The sequence below is a fragment of the Dipodomys ordii genome, unplaced genomic scaffold (genome assembly GCF_000151885.1).
Source record: "Dipodomys ordii isolate 6190 unplaced genomic scaffold, Dord_2.0 Scaffold26, whole genome shotgun sequence".
Lineage (NCBI taxonomy): Eukaryota > Metazoa > Chordata > Mammalia > Rodentia > Heteromyidae > Dipodomys > Dipodomys ordii.
The window spans coordinates 7,723,682-7,745,543 of record NW_012267242.1 but is presented as its reverse complement, the minus strand read 5'-3'; the positions used below and the strand labels follow the sequence as shown (position 1 = coordinate 7,745,543).

Sequence of the window (21,862 nt, the reverse complement as noted above, 5' to 3'; positions counted from 1 at the left end):
GAAGGAAGGAAGGAAGGAAGGAAAGAAAAGAAAGAGAGAAAGAGAAAGAAAGAAAAGAAGGCAGGCAGGCAGGCAAGAAAGAAAATAGAGAGAGAGAGAGAGAGAGACGGAGAGGGAGGAAGGAAGGAGGGAGAGAAGGAGGGAAGGAAGGAAGGAAGGAAGGAAAGGAAAAAAAGGGAGAAAAAAGAAAAAAAAACTAGAAGGTATGGCTTAAGTGGTACAGTGTTATCCCTGAGCAACAACAAAGCCAAGAGATAGCACCCAAGCCCTGAGTTCTCGTACAACAAAAAAAAAAAAGAAAGAAAAAAAGAATATTATAAACATTTCCCCTATAGACATAATTATTTTATCACCTTATATTTCCTTCCAAGGCTTTGTTTATACATACAAATACAGATGGGAGTTTGTTAGCAAATCAAGACATTCTCCCTGACTTTTGCTACTGTGAATCCTGTACTTGAAATACTTCCACTCATACATAAATATTCCATTTAATGTCTATATATCATTGTCTTGTATGCATGCATACCAAATGCTTGAATCATTTTTTATAGGTAATCACTGGTTCATTGTTTCAAATCATTATGGTTAGAAAAAAATAACCCTGCAAGGAATATCCAGACACAAAATCTTCACCCAGAACTGCTTATTCTGCGGCAGAGATTCCTGTAAACATACCTACTCCGTCAACTATTTCAAAGCTTTGAAATATAATGCTAAATCCTTTGTGCAAATTATGTATCTAAAGTTTACAAGAGGGAGAAAAAGCTTTTTTTCAGTTTATGTTTTATATTTCATCTTTTTTGCTTCTTGAACAGAACACTCAAAAATTTAAAAACATACTTAGGAGTTATGTATGATGTGGTAGGAAGTATGAAGTTTTAGAATTCGATGAAATGTAACACTTAACCATGTAACAAAAGTTAGCATTTCCTACCCACCCGTAATCCCAGCCCCCCTTGAGAAACCGAGGCAGATGGGTAAGTTCAGACCAGCATAGGGAAACTCTCTCTCTCTCTCAAAAAAAAGTAAATTTAGAGCCAGCACACAGGAATATGGCAAAACTATTACTTAACCTATGTGGTACCTGAACATAATTTAAACCAAACTAATAACTAAAAGTACACTTTTAGGTTCACAGCAAAACTGAACAGCACATATAGCTCTCATCCACCCTGCCTACAGTGTCTCTATTATTGACACTGTTGGCTAGAGTGGAACGTTGGTTACAATCTATCAACTGGCAATGACACCTTAACACACAAAGTCCATCATTTATATTGAGTGTACTCAGGGTGTTGTATAGCTAGTGAGTTTGGACAGAAGATTGCTGACATGTGGACAACGTAATCTAGAAAAGGAACTGTAACACTCACAAAGAAAGAGGTGACTATAACCACATTTGGCTTTCCTAAAATCTCATTTTCCCTACTGAAAAATGATTGGATCGGACTGTTTCTGATTTTTTTTTGTACAAAGGGATTTTACTCTATTTCCATACATGCATCCCTTGATCAAATTCACTCCTGTTCTCCGTCCCCCCTCCGGTTGTAGGGCTTGAACTCAGGACCTGGGTGCTGTCCCTGAGCTCTTTTGCTCAAGGCTAGCACTCTACCAACTGAGTCACAGTGCCACTTCTGGTTTTTGAGTAGTTAACTGGAGATAAGAGTCTCATGAGTACTTTCTTGCCCAGACTGGCTTCATACCACAATCCTCAGATCTCAGCATCCTGAGTAGCTAGGATTATAGGTGTGAGCCACTGGTGCTCAACTCGCCTGTTACTTTTATCGCCTCTCTCTGACTAAAAATAATTTAACGTGTTTCTTTATTCCATTTTTAAATATATGTATAAAATGTTTCAGTCATATTTATCCCTTTATTCTCTCCCTTCCCAACTGCTACTGGCTTTCTTTTTTTTGGGGGGTGGGGGGTCCGGTTGTGGGTCCTGAACTCTGGGCCTGGGCGCTGTCCCTCAGCTCTTCAGCTCAAGGCTAGCACTCTATCACTTGAGCCACAGCGCCACTTCTGGCTCTTTTCTTTTTGCTTATGTGGTGCTGAGGAATCGAACCCAGGGCCTCATGCACACAAGGCAAACACTCTACACTGAGCCACTTCCCAGGCCCCTGCTATTGGCTTTTGTTCTCAGTCTCTATTTCTATCCCTCGTTACCTTTTCTTTTTCTTTGCCAGTACTGGGGCTTGAACTCAGTGCCTGGGTGGTGACCCTGAGCTTTTGTGCTCAAGAATAGCACTCTATCACTTGAGCCACAAATCCACTTTCTACTGGTTAACCAGAGGTAAGACTCTCATGGACTTCTCTGCCTGAACTGGTTTTAAATAGTGATCCTTACATATCAGCATCCTGAGTAGCTAGAATTATATGTGAGTGAGCACCCAGCCATTATTTTTATTTCTTTTTAAGGTGAGGATTCTGCTATTTCAGTTATAAACTGGATGCCTTGAGGTAGCCAAGCAGTAGGCTGAGGGAAAACAAACTGGTTTAGACAACGGAGAAACATCACATAAATCCTTGTCTCAGCCTTCTGAGTGCTAGAATTCCAGTGCATACCATCATGCCTGGCTAAAAATTCCCATTTTTACCTATCCTATATGTTGTAGTTCTAAGTGAAATTTCAGGGATGGGGCATGGCTCAAGTGGCATAGCATTTGTCTAACATGGGTGAGGTCTTGGGTTCAACTCCCCATATAACACAACAACAACAACAATAACTCTAAACAAAAATTTCATCCTGAAAAGCAAAACCAAGTTTGTAAATTATTGGATTAAATAATTTCTAAGGATGCTTCCAGGTCTAAAATTATAGCAAATCTTCTAGATAAGCAAAAGAACAACAAAAAAAAACTGTTTGATTACAGACAGCTCTCTAAGCAACAGCTCTGTACTTTCACAACTCCTTAATGGGCAGAGCTGATTTTTAGGAATTACCTGGAAGAACGTAAGACCATGAGGTTCCACTTTCAAACCATATGTCCAAGATGTCCTGTCCTGGCACATACTCCAAGGCCTCGGGACCGCCAGCCTAGTGGAGAATGGAAAAACATCTTTCTTACACAAAGGCCACAGTCATACAGTAAGGACTGTCTGAGGACTGAAGATATGGAAATAAAAACACTAAATCCACGTTTTCCAATAAAACCGAGCATTCAGAAGCATTTCCTTGTTCAGCACAGCTCCCTCTGCTGGCAGGTGCAGGAACTACAGCCACTTGGTTATCAGCCATATACCTCACAGTTTTGAGTTTCAATGTGAGAGGCTATTTCTCTCTGATTCAAGTACATCTGCCTTGTGGACTATGTGGGTCAGAATTAGTCTTGACCCCCAGTGAGATCACAAGCAAGCCTATCATGGCTGCCTGGTTCAATGCTACAGTTTGCTGCCAAACTCCATACCCACTCCCAGACTGCACTGCTTCCCATTTATATTAAGTCAATTCATTAATGTCCCATTACTATATGATCACTATTGACTCTAACGGTCTCTCCCATTGTCCTTCAGTCGTGAAATACCACAAAGGCTGCTAAATACAGAAAGAAGCTTACCTGAGATAAGACTTCTTTTGGAAGAAGTTGCTCAGGAGGAAGAGTCCACCAGATATCACTGCCATGTTGCTCCACTAGGTTAGCAAGATGCTCAATGGTTTGGCTATTTTAGGGGCAGAATTATTGAATTTTACTTAAATATTCAGTTACTGCAATTTACTATTGTAATAAGTTAGATTTTAAAATTCAAATACAGTAGTATCTTTTTGTATTTTTTTCTTTCTTTTTTTTTTTTTTTGATGGTGCTCAGGATAAAATTCTAGCCTTGTTCATGCTAAGCAAACATTCTACCATTGAATTACATCCCCAGTCTTATTTTTGCGGTGTCAGAAATACTAGGGTTTGAGCTTGGGCCTTGCACTTACTAGGCAGTCACTCTACCATCTGAATCTTGCCCAAGTCCTTTTTTTTTTTTTCTTCCTTTTGCCAGTTGTGGGGTTTGAACTCTGGGCCTGGATGCTTGAGCACTTTTGTGCTCAAGGTTAGTGCCCTACCACTTGTGAGCCACAGCTCCACTTGTATCTTTTTTGATTGTTTGTTTAGTGGAAATAAGAGTCTTACGGACTTTCCTGCCTGAGCTGGCTTAGAACTGAGGTCCTATGGTCTCAGCCTCCTGAGTATATAGGATTACAGGCATGACGTGGTGCCAGGACCTAGGTCTTTTTTGTTGCTTGAGTTATTTTCAGATAGTCAGATATTCTTGTATTTTTGCCCAGGGCTGCTGTATCTTGTTATATAGTTAGAGCATGTATCACCATGCCCTGCTTGTGTGTTGAGATCAGGATCTCACTAACTGACGCAGCCCCCCAACCCCCACCCCACTGGTCTCAAACCATAATCCTCCTGATCTCTACCTGCTCAGTAGCTGGATAACAGATGTAAGCCACCATGTGTTTTCTAGATTTGGGAGAATGAGTTTTGTCATATATCCCAGGCTGGCCTCTACCTCATTGTGTAGTCCAGGCTAGGCTTGAACTCCCAAGCCTCCTGCTTTCACTTCCCAAGTGCTGGGATTACAAGCATCTTTTCTAACTTCCTCTGGTATTTTAGTAGAATTTTTTATTGCTTGCTTGGCTGCTGTCATCATCTTAAATTCAATATGAATAAAAACAAATGGATCATATATAAACTCAAAAGAAAAAAAAAGACTTCTCCTTGACCTCCTTTTTCAGTTAATAATTTCCCCTATTTCTCTCAATCTATTTGCTGTCCAACTACCAAGACCTGAAACCTTTTAATTACCTTCCCTCCAACAATTCCTGCCCAAATTAAGTCAACATGTCTGTCAGTTCTAACTCCGAAGTATTACGGTTGACATTCTGTCAGTCCAAACTACATGAAGATTTATACAATGGTCTGAAATTTCCCTTCCTCCAATCCTTTAATTTACATGATACATCTTGACATAGATGCATTGCTCAAACTGTTCATATCACATGAATTCTCCACTTAAAAGCTCCCAGACTCCTGACAGACCCACATCCAAACCTGCCTACACAAGAAGCAATGGACTAGAGCACGGAATGGACTGCAGCTCTCCAGGCTTAGGTTCTGACTCTGGCACGCTCATCATATGGCCATGCACAAGTGTTCAAACAACAAGAATAACCCCAAAACCTGCTCAGCACCTCCACCTTTGGGCATCTAGTACAAGATATAGCAGTGAACAAAACAGACAAGAGGCCTGTCTTAATGAGACTAAGTTCAGTGACCTACATACAGCACTTCCCTCAGAATAACTCAGGAGAGATTATACCAGAATTTAACATATTGCCTTGGATACAAGACCAATGCCAACAAATGCATACCCTATGATGCTGAAACTGATCATAAAATTATCTGAAAAGTAAACTCAGAAAAAAAGATGCGCATATCAATAACAAGCTTAATTTATTAAAATATTTACCTTATTGTGGCAGTTTTGCTGATGGACAGTTTCTCTGTGTTGCTTTCTATTTAGGCCCAGTAAGTATAGTGGTCAAGGACATGGACCCTGCAGCTTTGGGTCTGATTTCTGGCTCTATCAATAACCACTCATATGATCCTGGGAAAGGCACTTAGCATCTCTATGCCTCAAATCCTTTATTTGTAAGTTTCCAATACAGCATTATTAAAAGACTTATTATGAGTATCAATAACATAAAATGCCTACAACTATATGTGTGTGTGTGCATATGCAATATATGCATCTAAACTGATTCATTTAGGCTAGGTAAATTTATGTTAATCATTAGTAAAACATTAAAGTACTGAGCCAGGCACTGGGAGCTCATGAGGCTGAGATCTGAGGATCGAGATTCAAAGCCAGCCAGGGTGGGAAAGTCTATATCTCCAATAAACTACTCAGAAAAGGTTGGAAATGGAACTGTGGCTCAAGTGGTAGAGCACTAGCTCAGGGACAGCGCCCAGGCCCTGAGTTCAAGCCCCAGGACTGGCATACACACTAAGAAAATTAAAGTACACATAGTAAAGCCAACTTCTCCTCCTTGGGATCATATTCCATTGGTGCAAGTAACTAGGAATTTTCTGTGGTCCACAGAGACAGTGGTGGGGGAAAGAGAAGCAAAGAGGAAAAAGTGCCAAGTTCTTAATTTGCGTCTGTGTCTTATTCATCATGACTTCACAGAGCAAACGTTCCCTAGATCTTAAATTCATAGAAAAATTGAGTGTTTACAAAAAAAATGTGGGAAGCAGAAATTAAGTAGGCTACATAAATGAAGTATGCTCTAAAACTGAAATCTGAAATATCTTAGAAAAGATTTTATAAAGGATAGATTGAAAACAATATAATGCTACCAGCAGACTCTGAAGGATTTATAAATGACAGGAATGTAAATGAGCACAAAATTCATATTGCTAAAATAGCTACTCATCTCAGGTGGACTTTAACTATGAAGATAAAATCCTATTATAAAACCATAAAAACTTTATGAAGTAAGTACCTAGCTATACGACAATAATGTTTAGTTACATATTACTAGTTTACACAATTTGCACACTTTATCAGTTAAGAAAATACACTGCCTTTTGTCTTGTTAGTTTGTTTATATTTGAGAGGGTAAGGGAGAACATATAAAAGATGGTACAAGATGAACAAATACAACAGGGATATTTACTAGACACTATGTGGAAAATGAATTGGACATCTTGTGGGTGGGGATGGGAGGGAAAGACCGGGAGAGAGCACCGGTAGGAGAGACATAGTTCACAAAGAATTGTACTTATTACCTAATTCATGTAACTGTAGCCCTCTGTATATCAACTCTACAATAAAAATTCTAAAAAAATGAAGAAAATAAATCTAATGCCTATGAGAAAAAGAAAGCTGGGCATGGTGCCACAGGCCTACCCCATGCAGTTGGAGGCTTAAGGCCAACTTGGACCATATAACAAACTTCTGTTGAACTTTGACACCTAACAAAATAACAAAGCAGTCACAAAGCACAAAGTACATATAGATAGATAATTATAGTTACTATACTCAGATACCAACTATAAAATTTTCATTAAAAAAGAATGATACTGGGCTGGGAATTTGGATTATTGGTAGAGTGCTTGCCTAGCATGCATGAGGCCCTGGGTTTGATTCCTCAGTACCACATAAACAGAAAAAGGCAGAAGTGGTGCTGTGGCTCAAATGGTAGAGTGCTATCGTTAAGCAAACGAAGCTCAAGGACAGTGCCCAGACCCTGAGTTAAAGTTCCAGACTGCCCCCCTCAAAAAAAAGAATGATACTAAAATTCTAAAAATGTATGTCATTTGCCCTGTTTTTATTTTGTTTTGCTAACTCAGGCAAATTATAGTTTAAATATATTGAAATAAACAGATAAAATATATATAATGTAGAAATATTAAGATTCATATTATCATGAGTCCAAAGGAGTTGCATGTGCACACTAACCTACGCTTTTCAAACACTTTGCAAGCACTCTGTACACTGTACACAGTAGCTGTTTCCAGAGGAACAAGTAAGATGGTTCATGCAGGCCTTGAAAGTATGTTTCTCGAAGTCACAGGTCAGAGCTGATTTTGGTTCTCTCTTCCGCCTTTTTAACTGATCTATCTTGACAAGCCCTGCCCCTGAACTTGCACTTCTATTCTCTGCAGCTGACTAAGCAATAGAGAGGACTAATAACGACTAACAAGGACTGTGAATCACATGGGAGGCTGGGGATCTTGGCAACTCAGGAGATTAGTGTGTTGACAGAGCAAGCACTGAGTCCAAAGACCACTCCACCTGCCAGTTATTGCCCATTGACAGGAATAAAGAACAATATTTTACTGAGCTTCAGTTTCTGTTAACAGTAGGAAAAAGTTATAGCAAACAAGGCTACTGAAAAGTATTATTTTGAAAAGTCTTAATAATACAGAATAAGTTTACCATTAAAGCTACTCCACAGGCATTTTAGAATGCCAAATTCAACTCACTGAATCTTTTTGTCATATTCTTAACTTCCAGGTAACTCAGCAATCTATCTGGCTATACTCAACAATATTACTGAGTCTATAAAAGAACCAAAGAAGGATTTCAATTTTGCTGTTGTCATGTTAAGGTAACTGTAAAATCCCACCAAACTTAAATTAATCCTAGGGTTTTATGCATGCTAGGCAAGTTCTCTACTTCCAATCTATACCCTTAGCCAATGATACCTCAATTTTTTTTTGGGGGGGACCGGTTGTGGGGCCTAAACTCTGGGCCTGGGCGCTGTCCCTCAGCTCTTCAGCTCAAGGCTAGCACTCTACCACTTGAGCCACAGCACCACTTCAGGCTTTTTTTTTCTGCTTATGTGGTGCTGAGGAATCAAACCCAGGGCCTCATGCATGCAAGGCAAGCGCTCTACCAGGGAGCCACCTTCCCAGCCCGATACCTCAAATTCTTAACCTTGTATTTTACATACGTTTTATTTATAAATTTATACTTTTTTTTTCTTTCAGAAAGGTCTCTTTAGCAAGGAAGAAAGTTTGCTTGATTTTTTCTTTTAAGTTAACTAGTAATACATTTTAGAAATGACATAACCACAAATGCTATCTGTGCAAATGAAAATCAAATCTGCTTAACCAGTTTCAAGCTGGGCACTGGTGGCTCAATGCCTATAATCCTAGCTACTCAGGAGAGGCTGAGATCTGAGGATCACGGTTCAAAATCAGCCAGGGCAGGAAAGTCCAAGAAACTCTTATCTCCAATAAACCACCAGAAAACCAGAAGTGGTGCTGTGGCTCAAGTGGTAGAGCACTCATCTTGAGCTGAAGAGCTGAGGGACAGCGCCCAGGAGTTCAAGTCCCACAACCAACAAAAAAAAAAATTAAGAAAGAATAGCACTACTTTATTAAAAATGTGAGACTCATTTACATTTAGTACAAGACCTGCTGCCTTCTTCTTTACTATGAATTATTAAAATACTAAATTCTAAATAATATGTATTAAATATGTCTTATTAAGAATTAGGTCAACAATTCAGTTCTACTTTGAGATTTTGGATGACCTCTCAAACTAGAGAATAAAGAGCTAGAAGCATGGCATGTGTCAATTTGTAAGTATGTTGAATCATGAGGAACCATGAATTTGGGTTGTGTTTTTTTTTTTTTTGGGGGGGGTCTGGTCATGCAAGGCAAGTGTTCTACCACTGAGCCACCTTCCCAGCCCAAGCCATGAATTTTTTAACATCTTAATAAATTCACTAGTCTGGGCCAGAAAAAAAAAGAGGTAGAATGAGAGAATAAAGTAAAACAAGTATATGTTAATGATACATAAATTTATTCCAAATGGTCAGGTTGTATACAACTAATATATATAATTTTGTCAATAAAGAAATTAAAAAATAGAAATAAAAATAAAAATGCAGATTAAAAAAAAACAACAAATTAAAAATGCAAAAACTGGTGTCAGAAAAAGAAAACATTCTCTGTCTTTCTACTCTGGTAGACTAAATGATCCTAAAAATTGTGATAGAGTTTTGAAAACAAAATCTGTGCTGGGCATGGTGATACACACCTATAATTCTAGTACTCAGAGGCAGAAGCAGGAAAAGCCTAAATTTGAGACCAGTTTGGGCTAATGGACATAACTACATGTCAAAAGAATCAAAGGTTGGCAATGTAGTTCAGGATGGAGAGCTTTCTTATCATGCATGAGGTACTTGTTCATGTCCCAACATTTCAAAAGTACATAAATGTATTTAATTTAAAATGTACAATTTAAAATACACACAGACAAACTGGGTACCATTTGATCATGTCTGTAATCCCAGCTACTCAATAAGCTGAGATCTAGCCTGGTAGGAAAATCCATGAGACTCTTATTTCCAACCACCAAAAAGCTGGAAGTAGAGCTGTGGCTCAAAGCTAAGGGAAGGCGCCAAGGCCCTGAGTTCAAGCCCCTGTACTGGAATATAAAAATAATTATTGGAAGTGTTGGCTCAAGTAGTAGAGCACTAGCCTTGAACTGAAGAGCCCAGGGACAGTGCCCAGGCCTAGAGTTTAAGTCCCACAACTGACCAAGAAAAAAAAAATTACTAACTAAATAAAAATCTAAACACACATATATTAACCTTAAACCTTAAGGTAAATAGCCAAAAATCTGAAAAAATACAAATAAAATCTGTACAAGTTCTCAAAAGATAGATATGTTAGTTAGGTTCTGATCATTACAATTTTACCTGGGTCCAAGCCAACCATGAAGTACTATGCTGCCACCTTTCAGGGCTGGGTAATCATTCTTCATAGCCGATCAAACTCAATCTTCTCTTTATGTCAATATGCTCTGTTACACACAGCTATGTTGGACATCTTACATACCACAAAAAACACTGGCCCTCTTCTCTCCTAATAACAAAACTCTCAGAAGTGGAATTTTCTAATGAAACAGAGCATGCTTTAAGGTATCTAAAAACACTTGTCTCCATATTTCCCCAAGATGCAGTCTTTTTGGGGGTGGAGGGGGAGCAAAAAAGAATAGTCCACATTTGTCGTTAGAATGTAAGAATTCTCGTTATTTTGTTAACAATATCATGTACTTAAAACAAATACACAGTTAACTTGTAACCTACAGATCAGTATAAATTACTGTTGATAAAGATGGGTGTGATCACTTATCTCTATGTAATCTAAGTACTTCCATTTAATGCTGTATTTCATAGAGCAGAAAGTCCATCATAAAACTTTGTACTTTACTCAAAGGCCTTATCTAAACACAAGCATTACGTGCCCCTTCTTAGGTTTCAATCAGTGAAAACCAGTAGGAGCAACACCACCAGCTAATCATTCTGTACTCTGCTATCAAAGGGACTAAAGGCTTATTGTATTACTGGAAGCCAGGCAGCGTTAGGAGTCACAGGTAATGAAACTGCTGCTGTCATTCCACCGCTTGCTGTGCTTCGTCTTTAGAAGCGAAAACATTAATGGTGCTAAGACTTTTCTTCTGCAATTTACTAGGGTAAGAATGAGGTAAGAGCGGCTAAATGTTTCCTATCTGTTGACAAAATTGAATTTAACAGTGAAATTGGAAAGGGAGCATTCTATCTATACTTTAATTATATCCATTTTAAAGGTCACAGGAAACAAATTTCAATATTTTTTTCTCTAATGAACATAAAAGTTTTGCAATGAAATGTCATTACTATTAAGAAACAAAAATTAAAGTTAAAAGTAGGCTTCAATTAAACTGAAAAGTGCTACTAGATTTCTCATTTCTAGAAGTCAAAGTTTCCTAAATAGATATTAAGTATTGCAATGGTTAGTTTCATCTGAAGTAAGGAAAGAAATTTAATCAACTTATTTTCCTTCGTTGGTAACAAATGTTTTCATGTTTATCTTTTTATGATAATTTTTTTCATTTTCATAGAAGCAGATTTCAATCTAAATTATGTGATATTTGATTAATGATACTAACTTCAAAAATGGAATTATTTCTTGGAAAGAAGGGAGGGCTGGACTGGGAATGTAGCTCTAGGACCTGTGGTGAAGCACTCGTCTAACATCTGACAAGCTTTGGGTTTAATCCGTGGACCCACACAGGAAAAATAAGAAAATAAAAAATAAGTAGAAGGAAGTTGAGGAACTTAGTGGCACTATCAGGTGTAACAGCAACTCCATGTGGACTGTGAAGCAATTCCCAGTGGAGCTGCTGTTACTTCTGATGGTCACCACCTTTCTACAGTACAAGGCCTAAAAAGAAAGAAAAGCATGACTCCTCAATTCTTATTTGATTAGGGAGAAAAAAATAATAACTTCCCATTCTGTTTCATAAGGCTGACCATTAAGAACAAATGTCAGAAATTCAAGTGTTATGTCATGTAATGGACCCAACAATTCAGTAGGAAAAGAGTCATCATGACAAATGGTGTACAGGAAAATGACCTATGAATTGACAGACGATGTGGCTGAATTTGTCTGTCACTTCTATAGGCCAATATTCTGTATGTCTCTGCTACTTCACAACCAGAAATCAATCATGCAAGCAACACAGCAACAGATAATGGACTTGAGTCTGTAATACAATCAGGTAAATGCAATGACTAAATAAAAGGCAAATGTTACCTAATGAAAACTTGCTTGTGTTTTTCTGACAGAGCTGACATTTACTAATCTAACTATAAATCGGTGAATTATAAACCATTCCACCTAAGTATATTTTTACATGAAGTAATGTTCAATTAAATCAGTTTTCTCTGGCCTGGGGGTGCAGCTAGGTGGTATATGGTCTGAACTTGGCACTTGGGGAGGTTCTGGGTTTAAACCCCAACACCATTAAAAAAAAACAAAACAAACAAACAAACATAGTATGCTCTACCTATTAACAGTGTATGTACATATAGCCTAAAAAAAAAACCCAAACATAGTATGTTCTGCCTATTAACAGTATATGTACATATAGCCCACCTCTGTCATTTTAAGGTAATTCTCTAAAAGCTTTATCCTCTAAATATTGAAAGAAATGATAAATAATGGCGGTAGCTTATGCTTCCTTGAAAGAGAACTGTGCTGATTTACCCACTATAATCATTTGAATCTGTGGTCCTGGGCTTGAACTCAGGGCCTAGGCACCATCTCTGAGCTTAAGAAGCTCAAGGCTAGCAACTCTACCACTTGAGCCATAGCACTACTTCCGGCTTTTCTATTTATGTAGTACTGAGGAATCAAACTCAGGGTTTCATGAATGCTAGACAAGCACTCTAACACTAAGCCACATTCCCAGCTCCCAAACTCTAAATTATTACAGCTGCAAAACGAAAGTATTTAGCCCAGAATCTTCAGTTAGCTCTAAATAGTACAATACCAAAAGAGCCTTATAACAATCTCTCTCTTAACAAAGGAGGAGGCTACAATGCTTGATAAGAAATGTACTCATTATCTTGCCCGTGTAATTGTAACCCCTCTGTACAGTATTTTCACAATAAAAAAAATAAAAATTTATTTAAAAAAAATCTCTCGTGCTTTCTATGAGTAATCTTTCTATCTTTCTTTCTTCTTCTTTTTTTCTCTTTCTTTCTTTCTTTCTTTTTCTAGACACACTCTCAGTCCTCCTCATGCCTATATAAAAGTTGAAAATTCAGCCAGGCACTGTTGGCAAATCCTAGCAACTCAGGATGCTGAGATCTGAGGATTATGGTTCAAAGCTAGCACATGCTTAGGCAGGAGACCCTGAGACTCTTTTTTTTTTTTTTGGGTCCGGTCATGGGGCCTGAACTCTGAACCTGGGCGCTGTCCCTCAGCTCTTCAGCTCAAGGCTAGCGCTCTACCACTTGAGCCACAGTGCCACTTCTGGCTTTTTTCTTTCTGCTTATGTGGTGCTGAGGAATCGAACCCAGGGCCTCAGGCATGCAGGGCAAGCGCTCTACCACTGAGCCACCTTCCCAGCCCACCCTGAGACTCTTATTTCCAATTAACCACCATCATTCAAGTAGCAGAGCACCAGCTTTGAGTGAAAAGCTAAAGGGGAGTGCCCAGGCTCTGAGTTCAATACTGACACAGAGAGAAAAAAGAAGTTGAGATTTCTTGATATTTATTAGCTTCCTTATGATTTCCCCCAACCAATCATCTTAGTTTACATTCCAGCCCCTGAGACCCTGCTCTCCCAAGCATGCTACACACACATAGGCTAGTTTCCCCTCCCGGTCTCAACTCCTGTTGACTCTACCACTTGTGACACACCTTTCCCCTCTTCCTACATTACCTTGAGACTCGAGTGAAAGGCTACATCCCCTGTGGATGAAACCAGTGGGCTACATTGTCTAGCTCTATAGTCTGTAGTTTTCTCTCAATCCTGTCATTATAGTCCATAAGGTAATGATAAAACCTAGTTTTTTAATGGAGGATGCTAAGAATTACCAACCAAAAGAAAAAAATTAGTGAAACTCAAAATACATAGGAGGGCATGTGCAGGGCTCTCAGTTCAACCCCCAGAAGCAAAAATTAAATAAATACCACTATGTGCCTAAATATAACAACAACAACAAAAAAAGCCTTCATCAAAGTACCATCATTATTAGCTCATGCCTCTATTTAATCTGAGCTACTCAGGAGGCCAAGATCCAAAGGTCGCAATGATGTCAATCAACTTTTCAAAAACTTCTAAAATAAGATGAGTGTGGTTGTACATGCCTGCAATACCAACACTTGAAAGAATGCAACAAGAGGATCTGGAGTTTGAGCCAGCCTGGGCTACATGGTAAGACAAATAAGAAAAACAGGAAATAGGGGTTGGGAAGGTGGCTCAGTGGTAGAGCACTTGTCTTGCCTGCATGAGGTCCTGGGTTCGATTCCTCAGCACCACATAAGCAAAAAAAAAGAACAAAAAAAGCCGGAAGTGGCACTGTGGCTCAAGTGGTAGAGTGCTAGCCTTGAGCTGAAGAGCTGAGGGATGGCCCTCAGGCCCAGAGTTCAGGCCCCACAACCAGACCCAAAGAAAAAAAGAAAAAGAAAAACAAGAAATAACTGGGATATAATCGCCAATGCTTCTGTGTGCATGTACTTGTTACAATGTCTTAAAATTTAAAGTATCTGAACAATTACACAATGCTATTTCTAATGAAAATGGTATACAACTCAAAATGATTCTGTCAAGAGAAAAATCTTATTTCAGGCTCACACACTAAATAAACACCGCTCATGGTTAGATCCTTGATACTTCAAGGTAAATAGTACTTTTTCATAGAAAAAAAGAGTTTTTTTTCTAATTATTGGTACAGAAAAAAATCTTGATCTCAACCATAAGAAGAATCTTTTGGAAACATTTTCTAAAAATTGCTATTTTACAATATTTAATTTTTTATTTTCATTTTTTGGTCGGTCGTGGGACTTGAACTCAGCCTGAGCACTGTCTCTCAGCTCTTCAGCTCAAGGCTAGCACTCTACCATTTGAGCTACAGTGCCACTTCCGGTTTTCTGATGGTTTATTGGCAATAAGAGTTTCACAGGGTTTCCTGCCTGGGCTGGCTTTGAACCATTATCCTCAGATCTCAGCCTCCTGAGAAGCTAGGATTACAGGTGTGAGCTACTGGCGCCCGGCACAATATTTAATTTAAAGCCTATGTGATAAACCAGGTGTGATAGCACATGCTTGCAATCCCACCTCTTAGGAGGATGAGGCAAGAGAGTCAAGAGGGCAGGGCAGCCCGGGTGACAGTGAGATATCATCTAAATTAATTAGTTAATTAAACACAAAGGATTTTATACTCAATAGTTTAAACTGTTTTTCAATTTTTGAAGGAAACCACACTTACTTTAGATAATGAAAAATTATGGAAAAAGTTCTACCTGTTGATCAAGTATTCATCTTTTGTCTTGTGATGAAATACAGGAATTGGAACACCCCAAACTCTTTGTCTTGATATACACCAATATGGCCGCCTGTCCATCATGTCCACCATGGCATTGAGTGCTGCTCCAGGGATGAACTTCACTGATTTTAACAATTCCTGCAGTAGATTCATCAGTCAAATGAGAGAAATCAAAATAATATTTTGTATAACTGGCATCGCCTTTCCAACTGTAGTTTTCATTTGGATGCTTATACTGATCAACATGATCCCTACGAAACTACCCAAAACAAAACAAACCCAGGACTGAGAGCAGTAGCGCCTAGCAAGTACAAGGCCCTGAGTTCAACTCTCAGTACAAGGAAGGAAGGAAGGAAAGGAGGGAGGGAGGGAGGGAAAATGAAAAAAAAATTAGAGCCAACGGGGCAAATAAAAACAAAGCCACAAATTACTAACAAAAGTACATAGCCGGGGCTGGGAAGGTGGCTCAGTGGTAGAGCGCTTGCCTTGCAAGCATGAGGCCCTGGGTTCGATTCCTCAGCAAAAAGAAAAAAAGCTGGAAGTGGCGCTGTGGCTCAAGTGGTAGAGCGCTAGCCTTGAGCTGAAGAGCTGAGGGACAGCGCCCAGGCCCAGAGTTCAGGCCCCACGATCGGACCCAAAAAAAAAAAAAAAAAAAGGGTACATAGCCAGATATAAGTGCATGCCTATAATCCCAGCATTCAGAAGGTTGAGTTCAATACCAGCTTGGGGGTTACATAACAACAATGATCTAAAATCAGATTTTACTCTAGATCAAAACTCGCCATAAAAAGCTTAATATTAGCATATTTCATTAAACTACAGTTAAGATTAAAATAATTTTATTTCAGTAATTTTTAAATGCTGAAATAAGCTACTATTCTATGCTGACAAGTAAGAATTATATTATAACCTTATTTTATGTATCATAGTTTACAATTCAGAAGATACTGTCCCAAAGTTAACAGTTATCTGCTATTTATTCACCATCTACTGAGAACTCTCCCCCCAAAGCGTAAGCTACTAGCATTTCACTTCATTTGTCAACTACCAAAAGACTAATTTTTCAATACAAATTGGTAATAATCGCAAAAAGCCAAATACATTAATATTATAAGAATCTCTATTCATTAATAAAAGCAGCTTCCTATTTTTGAAATGAGTTTAAGTATTTTCCTAACTCATTTTTAACTGAAACACCTCATTCTCAAAACCTCTAGCACTACATAGTAAATACTCTACAAGGGCTGGGAAGGTGGCTCAGTGGTAGAGTGCTTGCCTTGCATGCATGAGGCCCTGGGTTCGATTCCTCAGCACCACATAAGCAAAAACAAAAAAGCCAGAAGTGGCGCTGTGGCTCAAGTGGTAGAGTGCTAGCCTTGAGCTGAAGAGCTGAGGGACAGCGCCCAGGCCCAGAGTTCAGGCCCCACAACTGGACCCCCAAAAAAAAATAAATAAATAAATACTCTACAATTCCATTAGTACTTGATTTAAAAAATCAAGGAGGGGCTAGGAATGTGGATTAGTGGTAAAGTATTTGCCTAGCATGCATGAAGCCGTGGGTTCGATTCCTCAGTACCACATACACAAAAAAGCCAGAAGTGGCACTGTGGCTCAAATGGTAGAGTGCTAGCCTTGAGCAAAAGGACAGAGGGCTGGGAAGGTGGCTCAGTGGTAGAGCGCTTGCCTTGCATGCATGAGGCCCTGGGTTCGATTCCTCAGCACCACATAAGCAAAAACAAAAAAGCCAGAAGTGGCGCTGTGGCTCAAGTGGTAGAGTGCTAGCCTTGAGCTGAAGAGCTGAGGGACAGCGCCCAGGCCCAGAGTTCAGGCCCCACAACCGGACCAAAAAAAAAAAAAAGAAGAAGAACAGAGACAGTGCCCAGGCCCTGAGTTCAAGCCCCAGGACTGGCAAAACAAAACAAAAACAAAAGTAAAATTGATGAAATGCAAATGACTAGATTTGATTTTTCTTACGGAATAAATATTGCTGTGTAAAGCTGCTGACAATGACACTGAAATGATGCTTTGGAGAGTCTTTATCAACTGTACATAGTGGTACATCCCTGTAATAGAGTCCAAGTTCAAGGCTGGCCTGGGCTATATGGTAAGATTTTACCCTCCCAAATCTCTCAAAAAAAAATTATTAACCAGAAGGTATGGTGACATATGCCTATGATCCTAGCACTCTAGAGACTAAGGAAGGAGGACTGAAGTTTGAAGCCAGTCTGGACTATAAAGACTGTCTCAGAAAAAAAAAAGTCGGGGCTGGGAAGGTGGCTCAGTGGTAGAGCGCTTGCCTTGCATGCATGAGGCCCGGGGTTCAATTCCTCAGCACCACATAAGCAGAAAAAAAAAGCTGGAAGTGGCGCTGTGGCTCACGTAGTAGAGTGCTAGCCTTGAGCTGAAGAGCTGAGGGACAGCGCCCAGGCCTAGAGTTCAGGCCCCAAGACTGGACCAAAAAATAAAACAAAACAAAACAAAACAAAAAAGTCATTATGTTGAAATGTTTCCTGGAATAAATAAAAAAACAGAATATAAGAAAATAAATGCCCAATATTTACTTTAAAACAATCCAGTAGCTGGGTATAAAAAAGTATGGTAGCTGGGCTTGGGTGGCTCACGCCTATAAATCCTAGCTACTCAGGAAGCTGAGATCTGAGGATCAGGGTTCAAAGCCATCCCAAGCAGGAACGGCTGTGAAACTCTTATCTCCAATAATCCACTCAGCAATCTGGAAGTGGGGCTGTAGCTCAAGTGGTAGAATGCTAGCCTTGAGCTGAAGATCTGAGGGACAGTGTCTAGGCCCAGAGTTCAAGCTCCATGACCGACAAAAAAAAAAAAATGTAGGGTATGGAGGAGGAGGGAATGAGAATTAGACAAAAGTTGATTATTCTTCAAGGTAGGTCATGAGAATCTAGCAATAAATTACCCTATAAGTGCCTCTGCCTTTTGTTTGTTTTGTTTTTAACATAAGGTCTGGAACTCATGATTCTCCTGTGTTAGTCTTCCAAGTGCTGGGATGATAGCTAGGTACCATAATCCTGCCATTTCTACACGCAGCAACTAAAGATAATCTATGAGGGAAAATAAGCCTAACTAAAAGAACAAAAACAAAACAAAACAATTGTTTTGGTTTAAACATGTTATATCAGACTTAGATGTTCTACAACCAAAAGACTGTGCAGAGCTGCAAGTTACAAATGTTAGTACATACAAATAAGAAAATCTGCCTTTAAAGTACTGAAAAACCAAAAAACTATGTAACACACAAGTCTAGAAAATATAAACTGTTATGCATAACTTTATCAAGGATCTCAAATTGCCAGACTAACCAACCACTCAAGACAATTACAGAAGAATCTTACCTGCAAGCTGTAGAACAAAATATGCTATAGCCCACCTAACAAAGCCATACTTGAGCTCCTTCATTCAGTTAAACCAAATTATTGTGGATGATAGGTACATATATAAAGGTACACCCATCCAGATACATATATGTACTAAATGAAAGAGCTCAAACATGTATTAACTATTTAGAACATCAAACATGTATTAACTATTTAGAACATCAGTTATAAGGTATTGTTAACTTAAAGCAACAACTTTTTAAATGGATGGCAGTTACAATCCTAAGGAAATAAAAAGCTTAAATTACGTTATAAAACACCTATTATATGTCACTGGGGTCCTCACTGAGATAGACATTACTATTGCTTTGATGTAGATGAGACCACAGGAACTCTGGAAAGTTAAACTTGCTAAACTTGGTTCTGTGCTGATTTCTTCCTACTCTCATTATATTGCATAGGAAAATGACTGGACAAGGCACAGCTTTTTTTTTTTTAATTGGTCATGTGGCTTGAACTCAGGGCCTGAGTGCCTTCTCTGAGATCTTATGCTCAAAGATAGTGCTCTACTTCTTTGAGCCACTTCGGGTTTTAGGGTGGTTAACTAAAGATAAGAGACTCCTGCCCAGGCTGGCTTTGAACTGCAATCCTCAGATCTCAGCCTCCTGAGTAACTAGGATTACAGGAGTGAGCCACTGGTGCTCTCACGGCCTTTTTAAGCTGTGTATGTATAACCAAAGAATTAAGGTATAAGGTCCTTGCAGATCTAAAATGCTATAGGTTTAGGAATGCAATCACAGTAACAAAATCTCTATATGCAAACCCCATTATGACCTGTGCACTGCTGATGCTCCAAGAATGATAAATGCACCCCTTATAATAGAATGTCCTGTTACCTTCGCTGTAGTCTTAACATCTGCAATGTTGATAAACCACTGCTTGCTAGCACGAATGACCACTGGTTTTTTAGTCCTCCAGTCATAGGGGTAGCTGTGTGTCAGATTTTCTTCTTTTACCAAATTCTTTGCACTTTGAAGCATCTTTATAACTTAGAAAAAAATTAGATAAAATTGAAAATTCGAATAACACTTTAACATACTAGAAACCACTAAATCTGAGCCAACAGATGCCCATAATTGTAGCCCCTTTTTAAATATCAGACATAATCTATGTATCTACTGGTGAAGAAAAGCTGAAAATGTAAAATCTTAATCAGACTCTAAATTATACCACTGCCATAGCTTTCATGATGGTACGTAATCTACCATTCTAAATGTGCAACTTAAAGTCATACTCTTTCATACCATAAGTCTTAAAAGTGATCTCCAGATATCAGAAGTAATCCAGATGTGGTGGACTGAACTATGCCACCTAAAAAGATTACCAACACTCGATCTATGAATGAAACCTTGTTTAATTGGGTCTTTGGAATTACATTAAAAAGAACTCACACAGGATGAGAGTGGGCCCTAAGTCTAATGACTGCTGTCCTCCAAAGAAGAGGAGACAGAAACAGACAGAGAGCTGAGGACACAAGCCAACAGAAACAAAGAATGGTACATTGGCAGCTACAAACCCGAAGAGGCCAGGCACCTGCAGGAGCCTCAGAACCCTGGGTGAGCAAATGGCGATTCCTACACAGACTTCCAGAGGAATAGTTTTGCCAATACCTTCATTATATGTATCTAGTCTCCAGAATGTGAAAGAATGAATTTCTACTGGTTTTAGCCCTCAGATTTCTGCCAATTTGTTACAGTAGCCCTGAAAAAGTAATCCACCTAGTCAAATTAGCCTCAGTACTACTGTAGGCAAGGAAAGGGTTCCTAACATTCTTAAGAAAGGCAGAAAGACAATGCCAGCATGGAGGACAGCCACGACCCTAACATAAAGCATGTGACAAGGTCAGTTCTGTGGGAGAGGGAGCACCAGGGAGCGACTGTCTGATTCAGTCAATATGGAGCCTGCACCAAACTTTTATTCTCCCACAAAAGTCATGTCACTATTATCTTTGTTACCCTAAAATTATATTACTCCCTGTTGACTGTTTTGATTTTTTTGAATAAAGCCACCCTAAAGCAAAAGATAAAAAATTCCTAACCTCCATTTTAAACCATGTAACCAGGACATGGAATGTATATCTATAAACCCAGCTCTTCAGAGTGCTGAGACTGAAGGACTGCAAATTTGAGGCCAGCCATGGCTACGCAGCAAGTTCCAGGCCAGCCTGAGCTCTACAGTCAGATCTTGCCTCAAAAAACAAATGAAATACAGAGTGAAGTGGCTTACACCTATAATCTTAACTACTTGAGAGGCATAAGTTAGGAGGATCATGGTTTGAGGTCAGCATGGGCAAAAATATTAGCTAGATTCCATTCTCAACAAATAAACAGGGCCTGGTGGTACATGCCTATAACCCAGGCTACATGGGAAGCCTAGGTAGGGAAGACTGCATAGGTAGAGGTCTGAGGCTTGCTCAGGCAAATTGCATAAGGTCCCTATCTGAAAAATAACAATTGTAAGAAGGGCTGGGGACATGTCTCATAAGTATAAGGCCCTGAGTGAAAACTCTATAGTGTTACCAAAAGTAAATAAATAAGTAAATCATGTGGCTAAACAGACTCGTTTTAGCTTTTATTTCTGTTGGAAGTATAAGGGAAAACAGCAAGAAAGGTTACTGCTGGCTGCTTCTTAGAAAATGTATCTAAATTACCAAAAGGAGCAATACTTACCCACATCAGTTCCCTCCTCAAGTACAGCTTTCTTTTGAAGCTCAGGATGAGCATCATCTGTGAAAATTCCGTCTTCATCCACTAAACAATCCTACAAAGTGTCATTTTGAACAATTAATGCCATCAGAACATTCTGTCATATGACAATCGCTGATAAAACAACACATTTAAAATGTATCAGCTTAGTTTTGTCTACCGGGAAAACCTGAATACTTTTTATTAGGTCAGTAGAAATGTGTAAACTTTGAATATTTAAATCACTAAAGGAAAAATGTGTTCCTGATGCATATACCTAAGGTTTAATAACAAGGAGTAGCAAAACATACTAAAATATCTTTATCTGCTCTCTGATTTATACAACTACAGCCATAGTTTTTAATCTATCTATCCATCCATCTTTATCCATCCGTCCATCCATCTACTGATACTGGTTTGAACTCTGTCCTCAG

At 39.0% G+C, this 21,862-nt stretch overlaps 1 protein-coding gene across 1 annotated transcript in view; it reads right to left on the bottom strand.

The window, feature by feature from the left end:
- Positions 1-21,862, bottom strand: part of Iars2 (isoleucyl-tRNA synthetase 2, mitochondrial) — a 47,281-nt gene that overhangs the window by 12,033 nt on the left and 13,386 nt on the right. The window contains exons 10-14 of the mRNA XM_013015338.1: positions 21,414-21,504; positions 19,581-19,732; positions 15,315-15,475; positions 3,561-3,663; positions 2,947-3,040 (exon numbers count right to left, since the gene is read on the bottom strand). Coding sequence (XP_012870792.1) covers positions 2,947-3,040; positions 3,561-3,663; positions 15,315-15,475; positions 19,581-19,732; positions 21,414-21,504 — 601 coding nt within the window. The remainder of the gene's footprint in view (positions 1-2,946; positions 3,041-3,560; positions 3,664-15,314; positions 15,476-19,580; positions 19,733-21,413; positions 21,505-21,862) is intronic.